This window comes from Sceloporus undulatus, chromosome 5 (genome assembly GCF_019175285.1).
Source record: "Sceloporus undulatus isolate JIND9_A2432 ecotype Alabama chromosome 5, SceUnd_v1.1, whole genome shotgun sequence".
NCBI lineage: Eukaryota > Metazoa > Chordata > Lepidosauria > Squamata > Phrynosomatidae > Sceloporus > Sceloporus undulatus.
In genome coordinates, this window is record NC_056526.1 from 17,680,181 (window position 1) to 17,700,970 (window position 20,790).

Sequence of the window (20,790 nt, forward strand, 5' to 3'; positions counted from 1 at the left end):
AAGAAGGAAGATCCCCCATGGATAACAAAATTTGTGTATGCTCCGTGTATGCTCAAATCCCATTAAATATGACATAGCAAAATGGTGTCCCTTATAAAAAATGGAAAATCAAGGTTTGATATTTGAAATTTATACTTTTTTGAACATTTTCAAACTGTGGATGCTTGAATCTGTGTATTAAAAACTCTGTGTATAAGAAGGGCTGACTGTACTAGCAAAAAACATCACAGACCCGGAACAGCTGCTTAGGAAGATCCAGGAAGAAAGTGCAAGACTGAGCTGGATGCATCTGCACTGTAGCAACAACATAGTTTGGCACTCCTTTACCTGCTGTGTCTCCATCCTATGGAATCCTGGGATTTGTCATACTCATTTTACAAGATCTGCCGACCTTCTCTGCCAAAGAGTGCTGGCGCCTCACCAAACTACAAATCCCTAGATTTGTAGGGTGGAGCCATGGCAGTTAAAGTGGGGTCAAGCTTCATTTTATTTCTTCAGTGTAGCTGCATCCTGGTGAGTCTTCCTTGACCTTCCTTAGTAGTTGTTTTAGGTCTGTGATGTTTTTGTTTTTTGCAATAGTAGGCAATCTATACTCTTTCTTTTATTTTTGCATATCTTGAGAGTGTTGCTATGTCTTCCTCCTATTTTTCCCCCAACCTATTTCTACAATGTAGAAATTTTTCAACATATTTCTACAATGTAGAGGCACCAAGCAAAATGGCATGGGGGTTAAAAGGGTGCAGCCAGTTCCTGCCTGCCTCCCTGTTTGCAAGGTGTGCAAACTTTGCTGTCCCTCTCTATAAAATAGAAACCAGATTGCTTGCCAGTTGCCACCCAAAAATATCTTTTTTTTTCCCAGCAGCCATTCAACTCCTCCTCCCTTGCCTTGCCTTGCATTGCCTGCCTGGGCGGAGCAAAGGCTTTTTTATATAGCCTTGCCTTAAAGAGAGCTTGAGCTGCAGACAGTGCCCAGGCAGCTGGTGTTTCTTTGTTTCTGAGCCTGGTGGTGTTTTTTCCTGTTGGGGATCGGACTAGAAAAACCATGGCCAAGTACGTGGAGCTCTACACCAAAGCCAAGATGCCCATTTTGGGGCTGGGCACCTGGAAGGTAGGCACTGGCAGGGATGGGGGATGATGGATCTGCTTTCCTCTCTTGCAGCATCCTTCACTTTTTCATCTCCAGATCCTTCCAGATTTGGCCTGCATGAGCTCTTCCTAACCCCTCTATTTCCATAAGAAAAGGCTCCTTCCCCCCCCCCCCCCCCTTTCCTTTGTGCTTTAGGTTTTCCATCTCCTGTACCCAATTGCAAGATTCAAATTTCCAGGGGTGCCACAAAGAGGGGGTTGTGTCCTTAAGGCACCTCTTGAAATTGCATCTTGCAAAAAGGGGCTTGTGTCCTTAAGGCACTAGTCATCCCCATTATTTTTCTTTCTGAATTATTTAGAACGTCACAGCACCAGTTAGATTTGCAGCTGAGTCTAGTAGTTCAGTTTAATTTTGATTGCTTGTAACCAGAGGCCTTTGTGCTTTAGACTTTCCATCTCCTAAAACAGGGGGTGGTCCCAATTGCAAGATGCATTTTGTGGGGGTGCCACAATTGGGATCCTCCTATTTTGAGAGATGTAAAGCCTAAAGCACAAAGGCCTCTGGTTACAAGCAATCAAAATTAAACTGAACTACTAGACTCAACTGCAAATCTAACTGGAGCAATGAGATTCTAAATAATTCAGAAAGAAAAATAATAAGTGATGACTAGTGCGTCAAGAACACAAGCCCCCTCTTTGCAAGATGCAGTTTCAGGGGGTGCTGCAAAGTGGGGGTTGTATTCTTGAGGCACTAGTTAGTGATCATTCATTATTATTTTTCTTTCTGAATTATTTAGAATCTTATTGCTCCAGTTTGATTTGCAGTTTAGTTCAGTACAATTTTGATTGCTTATAACTAGAGGCCTTTGTACTTTAAGTTTTCCATCTCCTCAAACAGGGGTCCGAACTGCAAGATACAATTTCTGGGGATGCCACAAAGAGGGGCTTGTGTCCTTAAAGCACAAATCATCACTCATTATTTTTCTTTCCTGCATTATTTACAATCTCATTGCTCCAGTTAGATTTGCAGTTTTGTCCAGTTTGTCCCACTATAAACCAAAAGGGATGGTACAAATATCCAGCAACAGTTAAGGTATAAAAATATATAGCAGGTATAATGCAAAATAAACAAAAAATAAAGGCATCAAACTTCAGACTTTGGGGAATGCCTTGTTGTCACCGACACAGGCTTTAGTTAATGCCATTAAGAAAGTTGCAGCTTTTCTAATGTTACTAGGATCTTTATTAAAAATATGAAACAAAGAGATTGTACAAATATCCAACAATTGTAAAAATATAAAAGGTATAATGGAAAATTTCAGATACAGTAGTTGAAATTTCTATTTCAACTAAAGGAATTATATGTAGACAGCAGACAAAATAAAGGTGTAAATCAATAAAACTTCATATCTTGGGGCATGCACAGGCTTTAGCTAATGCTATTAAGAAAGTTGCAGGACTTCTCGTAATAGTAGAATCTTGAAAATCAAGAATTCTATTTTTTGGCAGATAGACCAATTATCTGTACTGTATTAGATAACAACCCTTTAATTGCCTTTGACAACAGAAAGCTAAGCAAATAGGGAGGTCAATTTGGTTTAAGTTCAATTTGGCTGCATTTGCACTTCAGAAATAATCCAGTTTGACACTGCTTTAAATGCCCTGGCTCAATGCTATGACATTCTAGGATTTGTAGTTTTATGAGGCATTTAGCCCTCTCTGGGAGAGAGTTCTGGAGTCAACAGAAACTACAAATCACATAATTCCGTAGCACGGAGCCATGGCAGTTAAAGTGATGTCGAATTGTGTTATTTCTGCAGTGCGGATGCAGCCTTGGTTTGCCAGCAGTATTGTATGTGGTTCAAAATGAAAAAATAGACGTCGTCATCTTCAAAAGCGATATTACTTTTGCAAGGGCTGTGAACATTAATCAAACATTTCCTAGGGGTGTGAGGCATAGAAAAGGTTGGGGAACCACTGTCCTAAAAGGAAGCATGCAACACTGTCTGGATCTATGGTGGCTGCTTGCATTTTTATTTCAGAGCTGTTTTTGCTGGTATTTGGTTTTTAGGCACCCGTGTGTGCACATGTTGACTTATAATTATTCAAGGGTTTTATCAAGTAATACTCAGAGGTAGTTTTGCCAGTTCCTTCCTCTGAAATACAGCCTGATGCCAAAGTAAGAACCCAAAGATTCAGAAGAGTTGCAGTTTGCAGAGACAATGATTTATTGCATGTACAGTGGTACCCCGGGTTACGAAATTAATTCGTTCCGCCGCCGCTTTCGTAACCCGGAATACTTCGCAAGCCGAAAAACCCATAGGCGCTAATGGGGAAAAGCCGCGATTTCGTGTGAAATAGCGCCGAAAAGCACCAAAAATTTTTTCGTAACCCGAAAAAACCTTCGTAACCCGGAACAGTTTTTTTTAATTGGATTTTTTTCGTAACCCGGAAATTTCGTAAGGCGGCACATTCGTATCCCGGGGTACCACTGTATTTACATTTCTGTCTCATTCCTTTCTCCTTTGAGGTCAGTGCAGCCTGTGTGTGGGGTTTGTGCCTTCAAGTTGTTTCGGGCTTATGGCGACTTGTGGGATTTTCTTGGCACATTTCTTCAGATGGAGTTTGCCATTGCCATCCTCTGAGGCTGAGAGAATGTGACTTGCCCAAGGTCACCCAGTGGGTTTTCCTGGCCCAGCCAAGTGTCGAACTGTTCTCTTTGGAGTCCTAGTGCAATGCTCAAACCATTACACCAGTGTGTAGGTGCCTTTAAGGCATTTCTGACTTATGGCGACCCTAAAGCAAACCTATTGTGGGGTTTTCTTGGCACATTTCTTCCGAGGGAGCTTACCATAGTCATCCTCTGAAGCTGAGAGAGTGTGACTCACCCAAGGTCACCCTGTGGGGTTCTGTGGCTGAGTGGGGATTTGAACCCTGGTCTCCAGAGTTATAGTCCAATACTCAAACCACTACGCCACGTGGTGGTAAGGCTTTCTTAGGCAAGGAATATTTAAGAGTAGTTTTGCCAGTTCCTTCAGCTGAAATAGTAACCTACAGCACTTGGTGTTTGTTGGCAATCACCCATCCAAGTAGTAACTTCCTTAATTTTACTGTTTTGCAGATCTTGCTTATGATACGTTGCAGGCCTTAACTGAAAAATTCCTTACCCTCTGAAATACGAGCCATGGTTACATAACTTCCCCGTTGGCATTTTTTTAGTGATCCAATTTTTTTATATCCAACGCTGAGGTTAGACATTTACAGTGGTGCCTCGGGTTACGAAATTAATTCGTAACGCGGCCGCTTTCGTAACCCGAAAAGCCTTCGTAAGCCGAATTGCCATAGGCGCTAATGGGGAAAAGCCGCGATTCCGTGCGAAAAAGCCGAAAAAAGCACCAAAAGTTTTTTCGTAACCCGAAAAAACATTCGTAACCCGGAACAATGATTCCCTATGGGATTTTTTCGTATCCCGAAAATTTCGTAACCTGGGTATTTCGTATCCCGAGGTACCACTGTACAAGGTTTTCATATGTTTGCTGTCGCGGCAGAGAGAGACGCAGAGACAGGAATGGGGGTGCAAAGCTTCTCCTTCTGGCCAGGTCTTGGCCAGCTCCTTTTATTGACATCAGGGTTACATTAGGTTTACATTATCTCACTGTACATCAGAAGGCAATTTGCGGAATCAGGGACCAATGTGTACTCAGGAGATTTCTAATTAGCAAAGGGGAGCAGGGTGTGTACACTGTCTCAGCCAAATCAACATGGGCTTATCCAATTATGGATAAAGCATTGTCAACCAGAAGGTGAGTCATGATCTCGTGGTTTGCCAGCGAGGCCATCACATTTCAATCTTGGTAAACATTGCTATCCTGGGAGGGGTCGCATCCTCTGGGCTTCCCAGGGGATGCCACAGTTTTTTGGTCTTTTTTTGGTTGCTTTTGGGAGTGAACAGGACAGAAATGGGCTGGGGATACAAATGTGGTTTAGGGTTAAATGGAAATCCTTTGTGGAATTCCTTGGATGCATTTATAGAGTTTAACAACACACATTTTGTGGAACTGATTTTCCTTCCTTGCCACTAAAATAGAGATAATGTACCTCTCTCTGTTGCACTAGAATGCCCATCATCCCTCAACTTTGATTTACAGGTTGGAATCTGATAGCTGCTATAGTCCAAGCAATATTGGGGGCAGGGGAATAGAGTTTTTCCAAACCTGGACCAAAACTTTACTTAAAAATTCCAAAACAACTTAAAGTCTAGAATCTTGGCCTAGCTTTTTGCAATTGCAGGTCTTTTTGGAGTTGCAAGTCTAGGCACTCTTTTGACAGCAAATCTCCTTTGAATTCTGCCATTTCCAAGCTGTAAGGTTCCTATCTCACTAATAATAATAGTAAAAATAGTCAGTTCGTAGACACAGGCCTGTTACAGACTGCCAAAATAAAGCTGCTTTGAGTTTCTTTAGAGGTATGCTATTTAAATGATGCATGGGTCCTAAGAGTCCGGAGGTCGCGCCAGAGCCACACTCCATTCCTAAGCACTGGAGTGTAGCTTTGGTGCAGCTTCCAGATTCTTAGGATGCGTGCATCATTTAAACAGCATACCTCCAAAGAGACCTGAAGCAGCTTTATTTTGGCAGTCTGTAACAGGCCACAGTCATGTTAGTCTGGATCATTATACAAAGGGATCTTGTAGCACCTTTGAGACTGAGGCTGCATCCGCACTGCAGAAACAATCAGGTTTGACACCACTTTAACTGCCGTGACTCAATACTGTGAAATTCTCGGAATTGTAGTTTATTGCCTGGAGAAAGAAAAGTTAGTAACATAAGCTTTCATATGCCAATGGTCCAAAACACATTGCAGAAATTCTCCTGTTTGAGACCACTTTAACTGCCCTGGCTCAGTGCTAGGGAATCCTGGGAAGTGCAGTTTATTTTGGCAGCACAGCTCTCTGATAGAGAAGGCTAAATGTCTCACAAAACCACAGTTCCCAGGATTGCCTAGCACTGAGCCAGGACAGCTAAAGCAGTCTCCAAATTGGATTATTTCTGTAGCATGTATTGGGCCTCAGACAGAAACCTTATGCTACCAACTTCCTTTTCTCTCTCAGTCTAAAAGATGCTATAACATGCTTTTGCATACAAATAGTCTTTGCAAATGAATAGGGTGCATCTACACTGTAGAAGTAATGCAGTTTGGCACCACTTTATGTGTAGTTTTGTGAGGCACCAGCACTTTTTGGCTGAAATGACCTTGCAAAACTATAAACCCCAGGATTCCATAGGATGGAGCTATGACTCCTACAGTTGTGTCAAACTGCATCATTTCTACAGTGTAGATGCACACTTAAGTGTGACTGGTGGTGTGATAAATAGAAATTCTCTGCTGGTGAAACTTTCCTTGCATTTATATACTGGAGAGCAAAGTTTGCTTCCAGAATTTCTCCTAATTGCATATCCTATTTTAAGTTAAAAGAGCCATGGCAGGAAAAAAAGTTGGCAATCACACAGCCTGGTTTTGTACATGTTTACTTGGAAGTTAGTCTTGTTAAACTGAATGGATCCCTTTCAGGCCAAAAAAGAAAGAGCCACTCCAGTTCTTGTTTCAGTTTATTGAGGTTAAAAAAAACCACACACACATGTAAAAAACAATGAAATACAGTACATTATTAAAATCAATGAAACTTGTTCTAATTCATGAGCCTTGTTAATGCCATTTTTAAGGTTTGGGCTGTGTAAGAAAACATTTATTTTATTCTATTTGTTAAAAAAGATCTCCCTGTTCCCTGTAAAGGGAAAGAATTTTCATACTGGAAAAAAGTCTGCAAATCTTGTTATCACCACTTATCTGCAGTGTTCCGAAGGGAATTTGGTTGCTTATGTAACCAAACTGTAGTTTATATAGCCAAAATGGCATGTACACAGCACATACACCGTATTTAAGTGAGGTAACCTCCCAAACAGCTCTGTTAAACATGGGCTGCATCCACACTGCAGAGGTAATCCACCTTGACACTGTTTTAACTGCTGTGGCTCAATGCTATGGTATTCTGAGAATTGTAGTTTTGTGAGACATTTAGCGTCCGCTGTCAGAGAGCTCTGGGACCACCACAAACTACAATTCCCAGAATTCTATAGCATTTAGCCATCAGTTAAAGTGGTGTCAAACTGGATTATTTCTGCAGTGTGGATGCCAGTCAAAGGAAGCTGGCCAGCTGATGAGGGAGAGGGATAAATGAAACAATTACAGAGGAAGCATGGCTGACTATCTGAAATAGTGAACAAAAGTTCTCCATGCAGAACCAAGTTATTAAATTTAGTATATATTATAAATTCAAAGCAGTTTACAGTCTAAAAACACATTACTGTTAAAAACTTTACAAAAATGGAATTAAATTAAAATGGAATTAAACTACTGTATTACAGTGTTGCTAGTCTGACACCGCTACAACTGCAAATAGTAGTTTGTGGTTGAACCAAAGCTCTCTGACGGGGAAGGCTAAATGTCGCACAAAGCTACAGTTCCCAGAATTCCATAGCATTGAGCATGGTAGTTAAAGTGGCGTCGTAGTGGACATTGCAAGTCCTACTTGTAAATATTTTTAAGTCCGAAAGAATGAGATTGTGTTAAACTCAAGGCTCGAGGACCCAACAGCAAAAACAGCAAGCCTCGTTTCTGCAAAGTTCAGTGAAGGAAGTTCATAATGTGTACATTACAGTATATTCTTTGGGCCTTTTTAATCTGATTCCAGATTAAGTATACACAGCTATTTAATTCTAAAGTGGTATCATGCTTGGCCAAAGGCACAGTATAAGAGTCTGGAAGGAAACAGGAAGAAATAAAACTTATTTTGTTTAATGAGAAATAGCAGTTTCTTTCCTACAAGGAGCTGATTTATTTCAGTGAGGGATGATTTAGGGGAATTGTATGGCCTTGTCTGATTGATTGATTGATTTCAATTTATTGCTGTAATATTGTCAATGTATGACTTAAAATCCTAACACAGACGTCTATATTACAACCTTGGCCCAAAACACACTACGGTCCAAAAAACAAACTACGGTCCAAAACACCCTGCAGCAATAATCCAGTTTGAGACAGCTTAAACTGCCCTGGCTCAGTCTTAGGGAATCCTGGGAATTGCAGTTTATTGTAGCACCAGAGCTCCCGACAGAGAAGGCTAAATGTCTATTGAAACTACAATTCCCAGAATTCCCTAACATTGAGCCAGGTCAATTAAAGCGGTCTCAAACTGGATTATTTCTACAGTGCATTTTGGACCCCAGTGATTTGTATGATGGGGAATGTCAGGTTTACTGTAATTTAGGTCCTAAACACACTGCAGAAATAATCCAGTTTGAGACTGCTTTTACTGCTCTGGCTCAATGCTAGGGAATCCTGGGAACTGTAGTTTTGTGAGACATTTAGCATTCTCTATCAGAGGGTTTTGGTACCATAACAAACTACTATTCTTGGGATTCCCTAGCACTGAGCCAGGGCAGTTAAAGCAGTCTCAAACTGGATTATTTTTGCAGTTTTGGAGTTTAGAGTTTATTCAGATGGTGTAAATAATCCTGGTAGAACAGGGGTTGAATCTGTGTTGGTCACATGAATTTCGAATGCATCTGATTAATTTTGAAGGGATGAGGAACTACCAAAAACCCTGAAAAACCCAGGATAATCGGCTATGGGAATTTCCAAAGAGATAGATCATATTGCTACCAGTGAGTATGTCAAGCTTTACCTATATGTTTATCTGTATGCCTTCAAGTCACTGGTCAATTTATGGCAACCCCATGAATTTCATACAGTTTTCTTGGGTAAGGAATACCTCATTTAGCAAAGCAGGTATGTTCCTGGATATGACTTCTTTCAAGTAAAACTTGGAATTTGAGGCAGACATGACAGCCAACATGGTAAGGTGGTTTGAGTGTTGGACTAAAGCACAGGGGAGAGGAAGGTTCAAACCCACTGGATGATCTTGGACAAGTCACACTCTTCCAGCCTCAGAGGAGGGCAATGACAAACGCCCTTTCAACAATGTCTTCTCTGGTTCCACAACCAACTACAATCCCCAGAATTCCATAGCATTGAGCCATAGTAGTTAAAAGTGGTGTCAAACCAGATTATTTCTGCAGTACAGATGCACCCGTACTGATCCTTTCTGGAGCAGAAGGTGTCTCTAAACAGGAAGCTGTTGGTAATGCTGTGTTGTAGTCAGTCAGCTGTGCCATCCCTGCAGTGTTTTTTTCGCAAGCATTTCCAAGCAAAGTCTTCCCTCAGGAGAGCCAAATTCATTTTCAGCAAAAGTTTTTTGCTAAACCTTCCAGTGCTGCTTGAGATCAAAGGCTTGAAAGTATTTAAAATAGAGTATAAATTCCAAATAGCAAACCTTGATTTTGCCAGTTTATATAAGGACACCATCTTACTACCCCACTGTATTTAATGTGACTTGAGCATCCACAGATTTTGCTATCCATGGGGAGACCTGGTATCCCAACAGATAACAAGGACCCACTGTAACTAAATCCTTTTCCATGTAGTTTCCCCACCTGTCCAGAATGACAAGCAGCCACCATTCTCTCAACATTAAACTTGCCCATACTCACTAATGTGTTTTAGGCATTCACCTCCCAATAGAATGTTTTTCCCTGACCCCTTCCCTGCAAACCTTTTGATTCCCTAAGTGCTATCATAAGGACCCGTAGTCCCAAGAACTTAATTTGCTATTAGTATTTTATTTTATCAGTATATATAAGGAAAATGATTACGGCCAGGAGAGAGCTTCTAGGACCGAGGTTCCAAAACTGCAGTTCTCCAGGTGTTTTTGGACCTCAGCTCCCAGAATGTCCGGCTGTTGACCAAAGTGGCTGGGACTTCTGGAAGTTGAAATTCAAAACACCTGGAAGACCAAAGTTTGGGAATCATTGTTATAGGTCTAGGACAATATTGGCACGTTACAGACCGCCTAAAAGTAGCGGTCTGCCGGCGCTGCTGGTTGCTCCGTGAGGGAGCCACAGCAGCCAAACCGCGCAGCTCCCGCGCGGAGCAAAAAAGCCCCAAAATGGCGCTTCTTCCCATGGCGCGGTTATGACGCTGCAGGGTGCCAATGGCGCACTCGCGATGTCATAAGCGGCGTGCGGACGCTATGCGTCTGGCACGTAATAATGGCGGCGCCTGTGTGTATAGGGCGCCATCATTATTACGCCCCCGTCACGTGCTAGGGGTGAGGCCGGTGTGGACGCTAGGTCCCCGGCCAACCCCTAGCACGTGATGGGGGCGCTTCAAGAGCCCGTCTGGAACGGGCCATTGTGACCTCGGGTGAACTGAACATGTGAGACACCTCTCTTACAGCATTCAGTGCAAGATCAGTATTGGTGGATAAAAAGTCTTCCAGGGGAACCTATCACCTGCTACATCTTTTTTAGAAACCCCTTATAGTTTCACATACTAGGAAAACCGTTCAAAAACCACTGATGTGAACCATCCCCCTGCCTTTACCACTTCCTTCTGGTAGCTAGTGACATTGGATTTTATTTTTTTCCAAATCACTTTCCAAGTGAGGCACATAGGAGAAACTATATTCATCTTTCCACCTGAAAATGTGTCCCAAGCAGTTTGTCCCCCCCCCCCCCCCCCCGGGCTCATAATTCTTAATCAGCTAGTATCACAGTGCAAATGTTGTGTAAATAACTGGTGGAGACATGGAGAGTTTTGGAGATAGACAAGTATGTACATGCCCAGGCCTATCAATAGGCAGAGTGAGGCAGCTGAGATAGGCTGCTGATTTTAGATTTCTTCTTGTATTTTTACTGGTAGGAATGGGGAGAGGCACTTGCATAATTTTCTGCATAGTGTATCAAAATAATTTGGTTTGACTCTCAGTACTATGCACCTTGACTTTAGTGGGTGTAGTGCAGCATTTTCTGTTCGAACTCAAGTAGCAAAATGTCTTCAAAGCTCTCAGTGTGACTGATAATTTCATAAGCAGGATCTTTTGCTGTAGGGCTCACCTGTCCTTTGCAAGATTTCCTACTAATCCATTTATCTGATAAACATTTCAGCCTTTTAGTACTGGAGGTAGACAGTGCTTAGACATCCTTAATCAAATTGACCTGCAATTTAGTTGCCAGTCCTTGTTTTGCTGTTTAGCTACATGCCCAGAGGCTTGAAAGATTGTTCTAGACTAGAAGTTTTTGCAAGCTCATGACATCTCAAATTTCCTCTTCATTTCACTCTACAGTACATGTTTTGTTTTGCCAGCTTTGGACCTGAGTGCACAAAACTAGTTCATAAAATCACGGCTGTATCCAACCAGCTAAACAAACCAGCTGGAGTCTCTAAACCATGAACGAAAGCTTAATTTATAATCCTAGCTTGTAAAGAGCAGATTTCAAAATTCAGTCATAACGTTAAACCAACTATTATTTATGTTTAGAGCTGCTCACACTACTCAGGAAAAGCTAAAAAGTAGTAAATACACTGCTGTACCAGCATGAAACTCATTCACAACAAGACAGGATTCCCCAGAGGCTGAATAAACACGTCCACTAATAATTCAAGAATGTATAGGGATGTCCTGTTGCAAATTGCAAACAATGCTTACAGAGCATTGCTTTTTCTTAATAAATGCAACTGACCAAGGAGATAACTGCACAAGCCCCATTCTTACAGCAATTGCATCAGTTTTTTAAAACAATAGAAGCATAATGGTTTCAGAGCAGCCATTATTGCACTACTTTGCAGTCATGCAGCTGGGCCATCACACTCTCTTCTGGAATCCCCTTTAACCCTGCCTTACGCCCTACCTTGCATGCCTTTCAGTTATTTCATTTTTACTTTAACTTTTTCATGCAAATCCAGAGCTCTACTTCTGTAATTGAAGTTTTAAAAAAACCCCAAAAGAAATAGAAAAATACAAGGAATCTGCTTGCATATGAATAGGAAGGGGGAGAGGAGGAGACACTGACACTGCATGACTGCCAATATCACAGCTGTCCTGGCAGCAACATTTTGAACCTGGCAACTTGTGCAATTATGAGTTTATTGACGGGTTTCCCCTGTCAGTGAAAAGGGACACAGCAGTTACAGGTCAGAAGCGGCCGTGTGTGATAAGAATTGTCAGTGCTCCTTTTTGCCAAGTCTAATTGTAGTATAAAAGCCATGTGTGGTAAATTACCCAAGTCAGATTGAATTGATCGTAATTAGGCATAATAAATACCACATGACACCTAGAATAAAAATGTTGTCTAGTGTAACTTTAGTTGCCAAAAAGTGCTTGTTCCAATTACTTATCAGCCATGCCCTCATCCAGGTATCATAAATTTAAAAAATATCAACAAAGGCACTCCATATCTCTCCATCCTCCCTGTTGTTTTATTTCTCCAACTTACACTTCACACTCCTTATCAATACTGTGATAAATGTGAATAACTTACTTTGCATACATTTCATGCAAAAGAGTTGATTGCATTTGGACAGATTCTACTTATCATTTGGTTACTCAAAAACCCTGTGCAGTTGAGCTTTGCAAGCATACTGCTTAAGCACCACTTGTTTTCTTTATCCATGGTAAAGTAGTATGCTTTCATAAACCATTATTAGTCATTGTCTATAAACCACAGTGTCATACTGGGTTTTGAAGTTGGTGTGCATGTTGTGGATTTTGTTAGTGCTTACACTGGAAGTCATTATATGTGTTCCTTTACTCCAGCATCCTTTTTATTTGCAAGATGAAAAGCAGGTTTTATTGATGTTTCTCTGTGTACAGCCTCTGGAAGCAAGATGTCATTTAGCATGCTAAGCTGAATAGTTTGTCCCCATTTAAAACCTGATCCACAGCTAACACAAAAAACCCCATCAAGTCTGCTGACTCTGAATGAGTATTATCAGTACGTACTAGCTCTTTGTGCTGACTTATTATACATGACATTATAAAAAAAAAAGGACTGTGGGGAAAAGATGTGGAGTGGTTGGAACAAGTTAACAAAGCATGTTACTTGAACAGAATGTTCTTTAGTCTCCACCAGGAAAAGTAGCAGAGGCTGTGAAAAAGGCCATCGATGTGGGATATCGCCATTTCGACTGTGCCTATGTGTACCAAAATGAAAATGAAGTTGGCAATGGAATCCAAGAGAAAATCAATGCAGGGGTTGTAAAGCGTGAGGATCTTTTTGTTGTCAGCAAGGTATTTATATTTACATTTTTTGCTTACCCCTCCTATTGTTGCTGTGTGTAAATGTCTTCAAAATAACTACAGTAGGTCTTTCCCATTTGCTGGGCTTAAGGCTGTAGTATCCCTGTGAAAGTGAGAAAATCAGAAATAAAAAAACATTTTTTTAACTTAGGAGAACACCTCTTTAGGAATCTCTAGGTCCTCCAGCACAGCTTTTTGTTCAACATCCACTGGAGGTTGAGCATAGAGTTGTGCTGGAGGACCTACAAATGCCTAGAGGAATCTGTAGGTTCTGCCGCACAGCTTTTGGCAGAAGTTGACCATAGAGTTGGGCAGAGGACCTAGAGATTCCTAGAGAGAACAGATTAATCAAGTTCTTGAATAATCAAAGCTGTAAAAGTCACAGTTGCAAATGTGGAGGACCGACTGTAGTAACAATATTTATGTAATTCTGATTTTTTCCCCATGGTGTATTCTTCTGATTGTATGCAGAGATGCAATCACACATTATATAATATTGGAGCCAGGACTTCAATAGCTAGTTGCATACAACTATCATAAAACTGCTCTAAACAAAATGTACTTTAAAGCAACCCACTGCCATCAACAGGATTTAATTACTAACTTGAGTCCTGCTCGTTTCAGTGTGTCTGTTAAATCTGGAACATTTTAAAATAATAAACATCAACAAAATTTGTGAGCACAGGATGCTTGTCAGAAGTGATTTTTTTTATGTGAATAGCTGAAATTCAGAGAAGAGTTGACCTGATGAGAAAGCATTTTACATTCTGTAACCGCAGTGTCACTACTGAAAATGTCCTGCAGGTGCAACATGAAAGAGCTCATTGTCTGATCTTAGGAAAGAGTGACTGAAGACATTTCCTTATGCATTTGCTCACAAGATAGGTAAGCAGCTGTGGTAGTAAGCAGGGCTGGGTAGTAGCGGTGATTTTGGAATTACTCCTCGTCCTACTCCAGAGTAAGATATTTTTTCTTAATATTACTCCTCTTACTCCCCAGCCCTGGGGAAAATCCCCAGTTGCTTTGCAAGGCTGATGTGTGTGTGTAAATGTCTCTCTTTGCCTCCTAGTCCCTTCCTCAGTGCAATATAATTTGTTACTCCTTATTTCTACTCCTGTAAAAACCTCTTATTCCTACTCCCCAGCCCTGGTGGTAAGAGAATCTAGTTTAGGATGTGATCATTTTGCCTCATTATAGCAGTGTATTATTTTCACCCTAAAATTAGAATGTAGGTTTCTTCATGTATTTTTTGGTGTCAAAGGGGATGTATGTTTGAATGCTCCTTTATAAGAACCTTCTGCAATCCAAGTTTTGGACAATTCTCATCACTCTGATTATTAGCTATTCTGGGCATTGTAGTCCAAAACATCTGGAGGATACCATGCTGGAAACACCTTTTTTACAATGTACATAGGAGGATAAATAGATTTATTTGGCCATTAGTCTCTGTAATTTAGCTACTCAGATCAGACAAACCACCTACAAATAGCAGCTCTATCTTATTGGGACTCAGATGCGTTACAGAGCACCCAAGAAGGGCACTCTGCCGCCGCCGCCGGTTGCTGCGTCCAGGAACCGCAGCAGCCAAACTACACGGTTCCCGGGCGCAGCAAGAAAGAAGCGCCGAAATGGTGCTTCTTTCTGCGCCCCGGAAGTGGCACCGTGAGGCGCTAGTCACGCACTTGCGGCATCACTTCTGCCGCGCAACGTCCAGACGCTATGCATGTGGACGGGCACCGCCATTTTGTACGAACTCGGTCCATACTAGGGTTGAGGGGCGCCCGGAAGGGAGGTCCCTTCTCAACCCTAATACGCCCCTTTCTAACCCTAATACGCACCTTTGGCGCGTGTGTAACGCTCCTCACTTCAATTTAATGTTCCTCATCTTTTAAAGAACTCATTGCAAGCATATGATAGCATCCCTATAATTGGATATACTTTTTCCTTTTAAATAAATGTGGTTTGATAGTGGGAGGGGTACTCTGACACAAATTGGTGTTCAGATTTTTCAATTGATTTCTGCCATATACAGGTCAGTTTTTGTTGGATGTTTGCTGTGATTGAGCTATGAAAATCAAGTGCAGTTGCTGAATCCTTACCTTTTTCAAAAGAGTGGCTCTTCACTTGAGTATATTGTGAAGTGAATGGCAGAACTTGCTCTGCAGTCTTGTTGGAGAAATTGAGCCATTTCCTCCTGTTTATGTAATAGGTCTTTTGCTGGGGGGGGGGGGCATCAAGCAATAGCGTTAATTTGTCCTCTCTCCCTTCCTACAGCTTTGGTGCACATTCCATGAAAAGGCCCTGGTGAAGAGTGCCTGTAAAACAACTCTTGCAGCCCTGAAACTAGATTACCTGGACCTCTACCTTATTCACTGGCCTGTAGGATTCAAGGTATTTTGAATTGCCTCCACTTTCTGGGTAAAATTTACATAGTACTTGGCTGATTTTGGGATGGCTGTTGGCATGTGAAGCATCATTTATCTGGAATAGAAGTGGAAACTCTTTGACTTTGACTTTCTAGATCACATAGGAATCTTGCATTCCAACAGCTGGAAGTGCACATGATATCATCATCATCATCATTATTTCACCTTTCAGTAGTGAGACTCAAGTTAGCTCACAACATACTTAAAAACATGATAGCTACTTCTGCTGTAGATGTTTCAGGCAGGAACTCTCATAAACCACATCAGCTTGACCAATGGTAGGGGAGTGTAGACATTGCAATCCAAAACATCTGGAAAGTCAAAGATTCCCCACCGATGATATAGAACAAATTGTATTAATATTCTATTGGTTATAGGTCCTGAGCATATAATGAAAAGGCTACACAAAAAATCCCTGTTTTTAAAAGGCCAATGTTTGTATTAGGCAATTTATGAAATATGGCTTTAAGTTGAAGAGGATTCTGGGGAGAACTTAATCCTTGATATTTAGATAGGAATCAGAGACTGACAGTCAGGTTAAATAATTAAATTTTCCCACCACACCCTTCATGGTTACTCAGGCTTTTTTGTTTCTGCTGTATACATACAAAAGTGGGCATTAAAATTAATATTTAAAGTTTCTTCATCCATGTAGACAATGTTTGGTCCTCCAGATGTTACACTGCAACTCTCACCAGCTCTAATCAATCCTGCCAGTGGTGAGGAATGCTGATAGTTACAGTCCAGTAATATTTGGAGGCCATGTATTGCCCTTTCTGACCGTATTTAAGGAATTATTAGATTACAAGGAAAGATCCATAATTGTAAGAATAGTAGTCTGCTCCACCAGGGCAGTTCTTCACTTCTTAGCCCCATGTTCTCCCCTAGAGGTGTGGACTGGTCCTGCTGTGATCCACTTCTGAGACCTTGAGAGGCTGTTGTTTAAGACTGACACAGGAACAAGCAATCAGCAAGGGCATAACTTAATTTCCAAATTAGCACATCTGAGTCATTTTTAAATTGATTTAACTTCTTTTAAACTACCCTGTTTTAAACATTAAATGACTTAGTATGCTAATTGTTTTAAAGCAATTTAAACTGTTCAAATTGATCTTACTGTACACTGTCCAGAAATCCTTGGACCTATGACAGCATAGAAATATTTTAATAAATAAACTGCAGTGCTTTTGCATCATAAGCTTTGTGGAATAGAGGCGCGTTACAGACTAGGCTAGGTTAGGAAGGCTAGGCTAGGCTAGGCTAGGAAGGGGCGTGTTAGGGTTGAGAAGGGGCGTCCCTTCCAGATGCCCCTCAACCCTAATACAGACCGAGTCCGTACAAAATGGCGGCGCCCGTCCACACAGGTGCTGCCATCTTGACGTAGCGGACGCATTGCGCCCACACGTTGTGTGGCGCAAATGATGCCGTGAGCGCCATTGGCACCTCGCGCCATCATTAGCACGCCACAAAGAGAAGCGCCATTTGGGGGCTTCTATTTGCAGCACGGAGGAGCCGTGCGGTTTGTACGCTGGGGCTCCTCTGTGCTGCAAATGGCGGGGGCGGCAGACCGCCCATTTTGGGCGGTCTGTAATGCGCCAGAGTCTCCTAAGAAAACCACCAGAATCTATTTTATAAAGATCATGTTTCTAGCCATTCCTTCATTTGTCTCTGGGCAGTTCTGCTAAAGCACCTATCAGTAACCCATAGCCCCATTGCTCCTCCCTTACGTCCAGCTGATTGATGGCTAGAAACAGCTGGAGCACATGCTAGTGAATGGACTTCTGACCATCAAGAAGCCAGAGAGCAGATTGTGCTCAATACATCACCAAAGTCCTATTGTTGCTTCTCTCTCTAGCTGATGGACACTGGAAACGGCTGAAAACTGCCCCATTTGGCATGCAGCTCAGTGCCAAACACAGGAGTGAGGGAATAGCAATTCAGGCTACCAATTGTTGGATAAAGCACCTGTCTGTGTTCATTCAGTCCCAGCTTTAGTTCCAAACACATTCCATTTTAAAGTATATTGAGTAGCAAAGCTAGAATAATTGTGTGACTTCTTTTTAATTGACTTCTTATATTTGGAAGGAAACCCACTTTCATTTTTGCTCTGTATTGGCAGGCTGGAGATGATCTGTTTCCTACCGATGAAAAAGGCATGATCATACCCAGTAACACAAATCTTCTAGATACTTGGGAGGTACGTCTTTCAGTTAAAGGTTTCTCTTTATGCATGCAGTTCCACTAAGGTTTTGTAAGTTTAGGATTTCAAATATATATGAAGTGTCAGGAGAAGAAATGGCCCTGATTTAAAATGCTACTGCATGCATATTCACTCTCTCTGCCCCATTCAGAGGAAAATAGGAAAATTGGTGTTGTTTTCGTTATTTCTGCTTCGGAAATCTGTTGATTCTCCCTCACACTACTATTCCTGTTCCAGTTATTTGGAGCAGAGTGTGCATGCTTAAAGAGATAGATAAAGTGTCCTTTAAGGGCACGTACAGTACATGTGTACCCACTCACACACATGCACATATATGTATGGAATAGTACTGAGCAGGAATCAGCCACCTGGTACCTTCCAGCTATTTTTGAGTACTGTATAATTCTCATGTTCCACAACCAGTATGACAAATGGTTGGAGATTATGGGCATTACAATGAAAAAGAAAACATCTGGAGGCTGCCAGATGCCTACTCTGTGGAGTAGGGGAAGTTTGAACAACAGGGATCTATTGTCCATATGTCATGGCCAGCTCAGTTTAGGGTATATTCATACTAATTCTGCTGAACTTGTTTAGCAGCCTAGTTGACATCCTTATGCCCTGAACAAAATGAGTGGATACTTGCCTTTGTTTTAAGACTAACTCCAAAATCCTTGTGCATAACCAGAATGCTAGGGACTTATTATTGATTAATAAATGCCAGGTGATTCAGGAGATGCAAAGTTGTTGTATTATCATATGGCTGAGTCTTTAAATGGGTCTCATATCTTTCTTCAGGAAGAATCATACTGTGCCACAGAGAAGAGTAGTGTTAATGTTGCATGGACTTTATCTCCTCCTCATCTCCCAGAATAGTATAGTCCCAGGAAGGAAAGTGTCATATGATAACATTTGGCCTTTTGTGTACCTTTAGGCAATGGAAGAGCTGGTGGATGTGGGATTAGTGAAAGCCATTGGGGTTTCCAATTTCAACCATGAACAGATCGAGAGAATCTTGAACAAGCCTGGATTGAAGCACAAGCCTGCAAATAACCAGGTAAGATGCCTATTAATATAAACTGAGGCACTTAGAAGGAGGGATTACTTTATAGAAGAAAGGCATGGTGATGAAAGTCACTGTTAAAATTATATCTATGCCTGTAGAATACATCTGATGACTCATTTTAACCATTGCACTGTATCATTTCCAGTTCCTTGGAATTCTTTGTTTAATTGTTTTTAAACAAATACATTTTTATAAAAGAAAGAAAAACAAACCTGTCCCTTGTAGATACTAAAATAGCATATAAACTGTGTGCTGATTGGTTTGGTGGTGTTTTGTTCTGTTGTTGAGCCACAAGTTGTACAGGAGATGACTAAACTAATGTGGCTTATCCATATTCTGGTTAGTTTCTTTCATGTCCCTTTTGCTACTTCCTGTTAGCAGTTGGTGAGCAGCTAGAGAATCAGGTCAGCATAAGCCATGGTTGTGGGCTGAGACATTATGACAAGCCATAATTTAAACAAATTGGAGCTTTCAAACTAATGGCATATCATGGTTTCAGATTATGGTCTGTGACTAGTGAGTGGGATTCATATATGACAATAAGCCAGAATTCAGTAAAGTACACCATGGCTTGTTGTGACATACAAATGCAGTCATTATATTCTAACTTTGTGTTTTAGCACTTTATATTTTAAACTTTCCAGTTCAGATACTGAATGTCACAAGTTTAATCTGTTCATGGTGGGGAGCTCAGGAAATAATTATATACATAGGGTGGAATTCAGAATGAGATCTAGCTTTGTAAGTGGACTTGTGTCTGCAGGAATTAGAACCAAGCAGTCCATATTCAGCAAAGAGCTGCCATGATGTTACTACATAGGAGAGCCAGCAAAGTGACCATTGTGCATTGGGATCGATGCTCATTGGGTACTCCCAGTGCACATTGGAATGCCAGCTAGGGAATGCTGATGCACATCAAAAAAACCCATTCTAATGCCCAATAAACATCTTCATAAGTCACTAGGAGGGTTCCATAGCATCTCACCTACATAGCAAATTATGCATAAAGTTATACAACATATACAGACTCGCAGCCTGTATTTATATAAGACCACACAGAAAACCATTTTCTTTGGTGGTGATATATAAATATATTAAGTCGTCTATCTGTTTTTTTCCCCACCATGAAATAATTATAAAAATAGTACAGCATCTAAAGATTGCTTTGTCCTCATCTTAAAAGTGTGGGGGAAAGGTGATTGAAATGTGAGCTGACATATCTACACTTTGTGACCCTAAGTGTAAACCCTAAAGAGCAATGCATACTGAAAACAAAGTACAGTGGTACCTCGGGATACGAAATACCCAGGTTACGAATTTTTCGGGATACGAAAAAATCCCATAGGGAATTATTGTTTCGGGTTACGAAAGTTTTTTCGGGTTACGAAAAAACTCCGGCGCTATTTTAAATGGAGCCGCGGCAGAGCCGCGGCTTTTTCCCCATTAGCGCCTATGGCATTTCGGCTTACGAAGGCTTTTCGGGTTACGAAAGCGGCCGCGGAACGAATTAATTTCGTAACCCGAGGCACCACTGTATTGTGTGACAGAGATGCATGGGGTAACATTACTTTCTAAAAACAGCCTGTCTGTCCAACTAGAACCGTATCTGTTTACAGTTGCCTTGCCTGTCTGTCTGGCTTGTTCTTTCAAACAAGTATTTTAATTTCTAGTGCCGCTACCTGGCCAGGTCTGTCTGTGAACTTGGTGAGATTTATATATAAATTTCATACCTGGGATGTATGGAAAGTTTCCATGAAGTCTCCTCAAAAAATGTTGCAGCTGAGCCTACAAATAAGCTCCCAGTAACTGTGCAACT

At 41.3% G+C, this 20,790-nt stretch overlaps 1 protein-coding gene across 3 annotated transcripts in view; it reads left to right on the plus strand.

Moving 5' to 3' along the window:
- Positions 1–441: 441 nt before the first annotated feature.
- The window catches only part of LOC121930486 (aldo-keto reductase family 1 member B1-like), a 31,120-nt gene continuing 10,771 nt past the window's right edge, over positions 442–20,790 (plus strand). Inside the window, exons 1-5 of one of the 3 annotated variants that reach the window (XM_042466878.1) lie at positions 442–513; positions 13,106–13,273; positions 15,557–15,673; positions 17,828–17,905; positions 18,843–18,965. In XM_042466878.1, coding sequence (XP_042322812.1) covers positions 457–513; positions 13,106–13,273; positions 15,557–15,673; positions 17,828–17,905; positions 18,843–18,965 — 543 coding nt within the window. In that variant the 5' untranslated portion in view covers positions 442–456. Of the gene's footprint in view, positions 514–926; positions 1,109–13,105; positions 13,274–15,556; positions 15,674–17,827; positions 17,906–18,842; positions 18,966–20,790 lie in introns of those variants that run through there. The other 2 variants (XR_006103959.1, XM_042466877.1) reach the window with 2 other exon arrangements.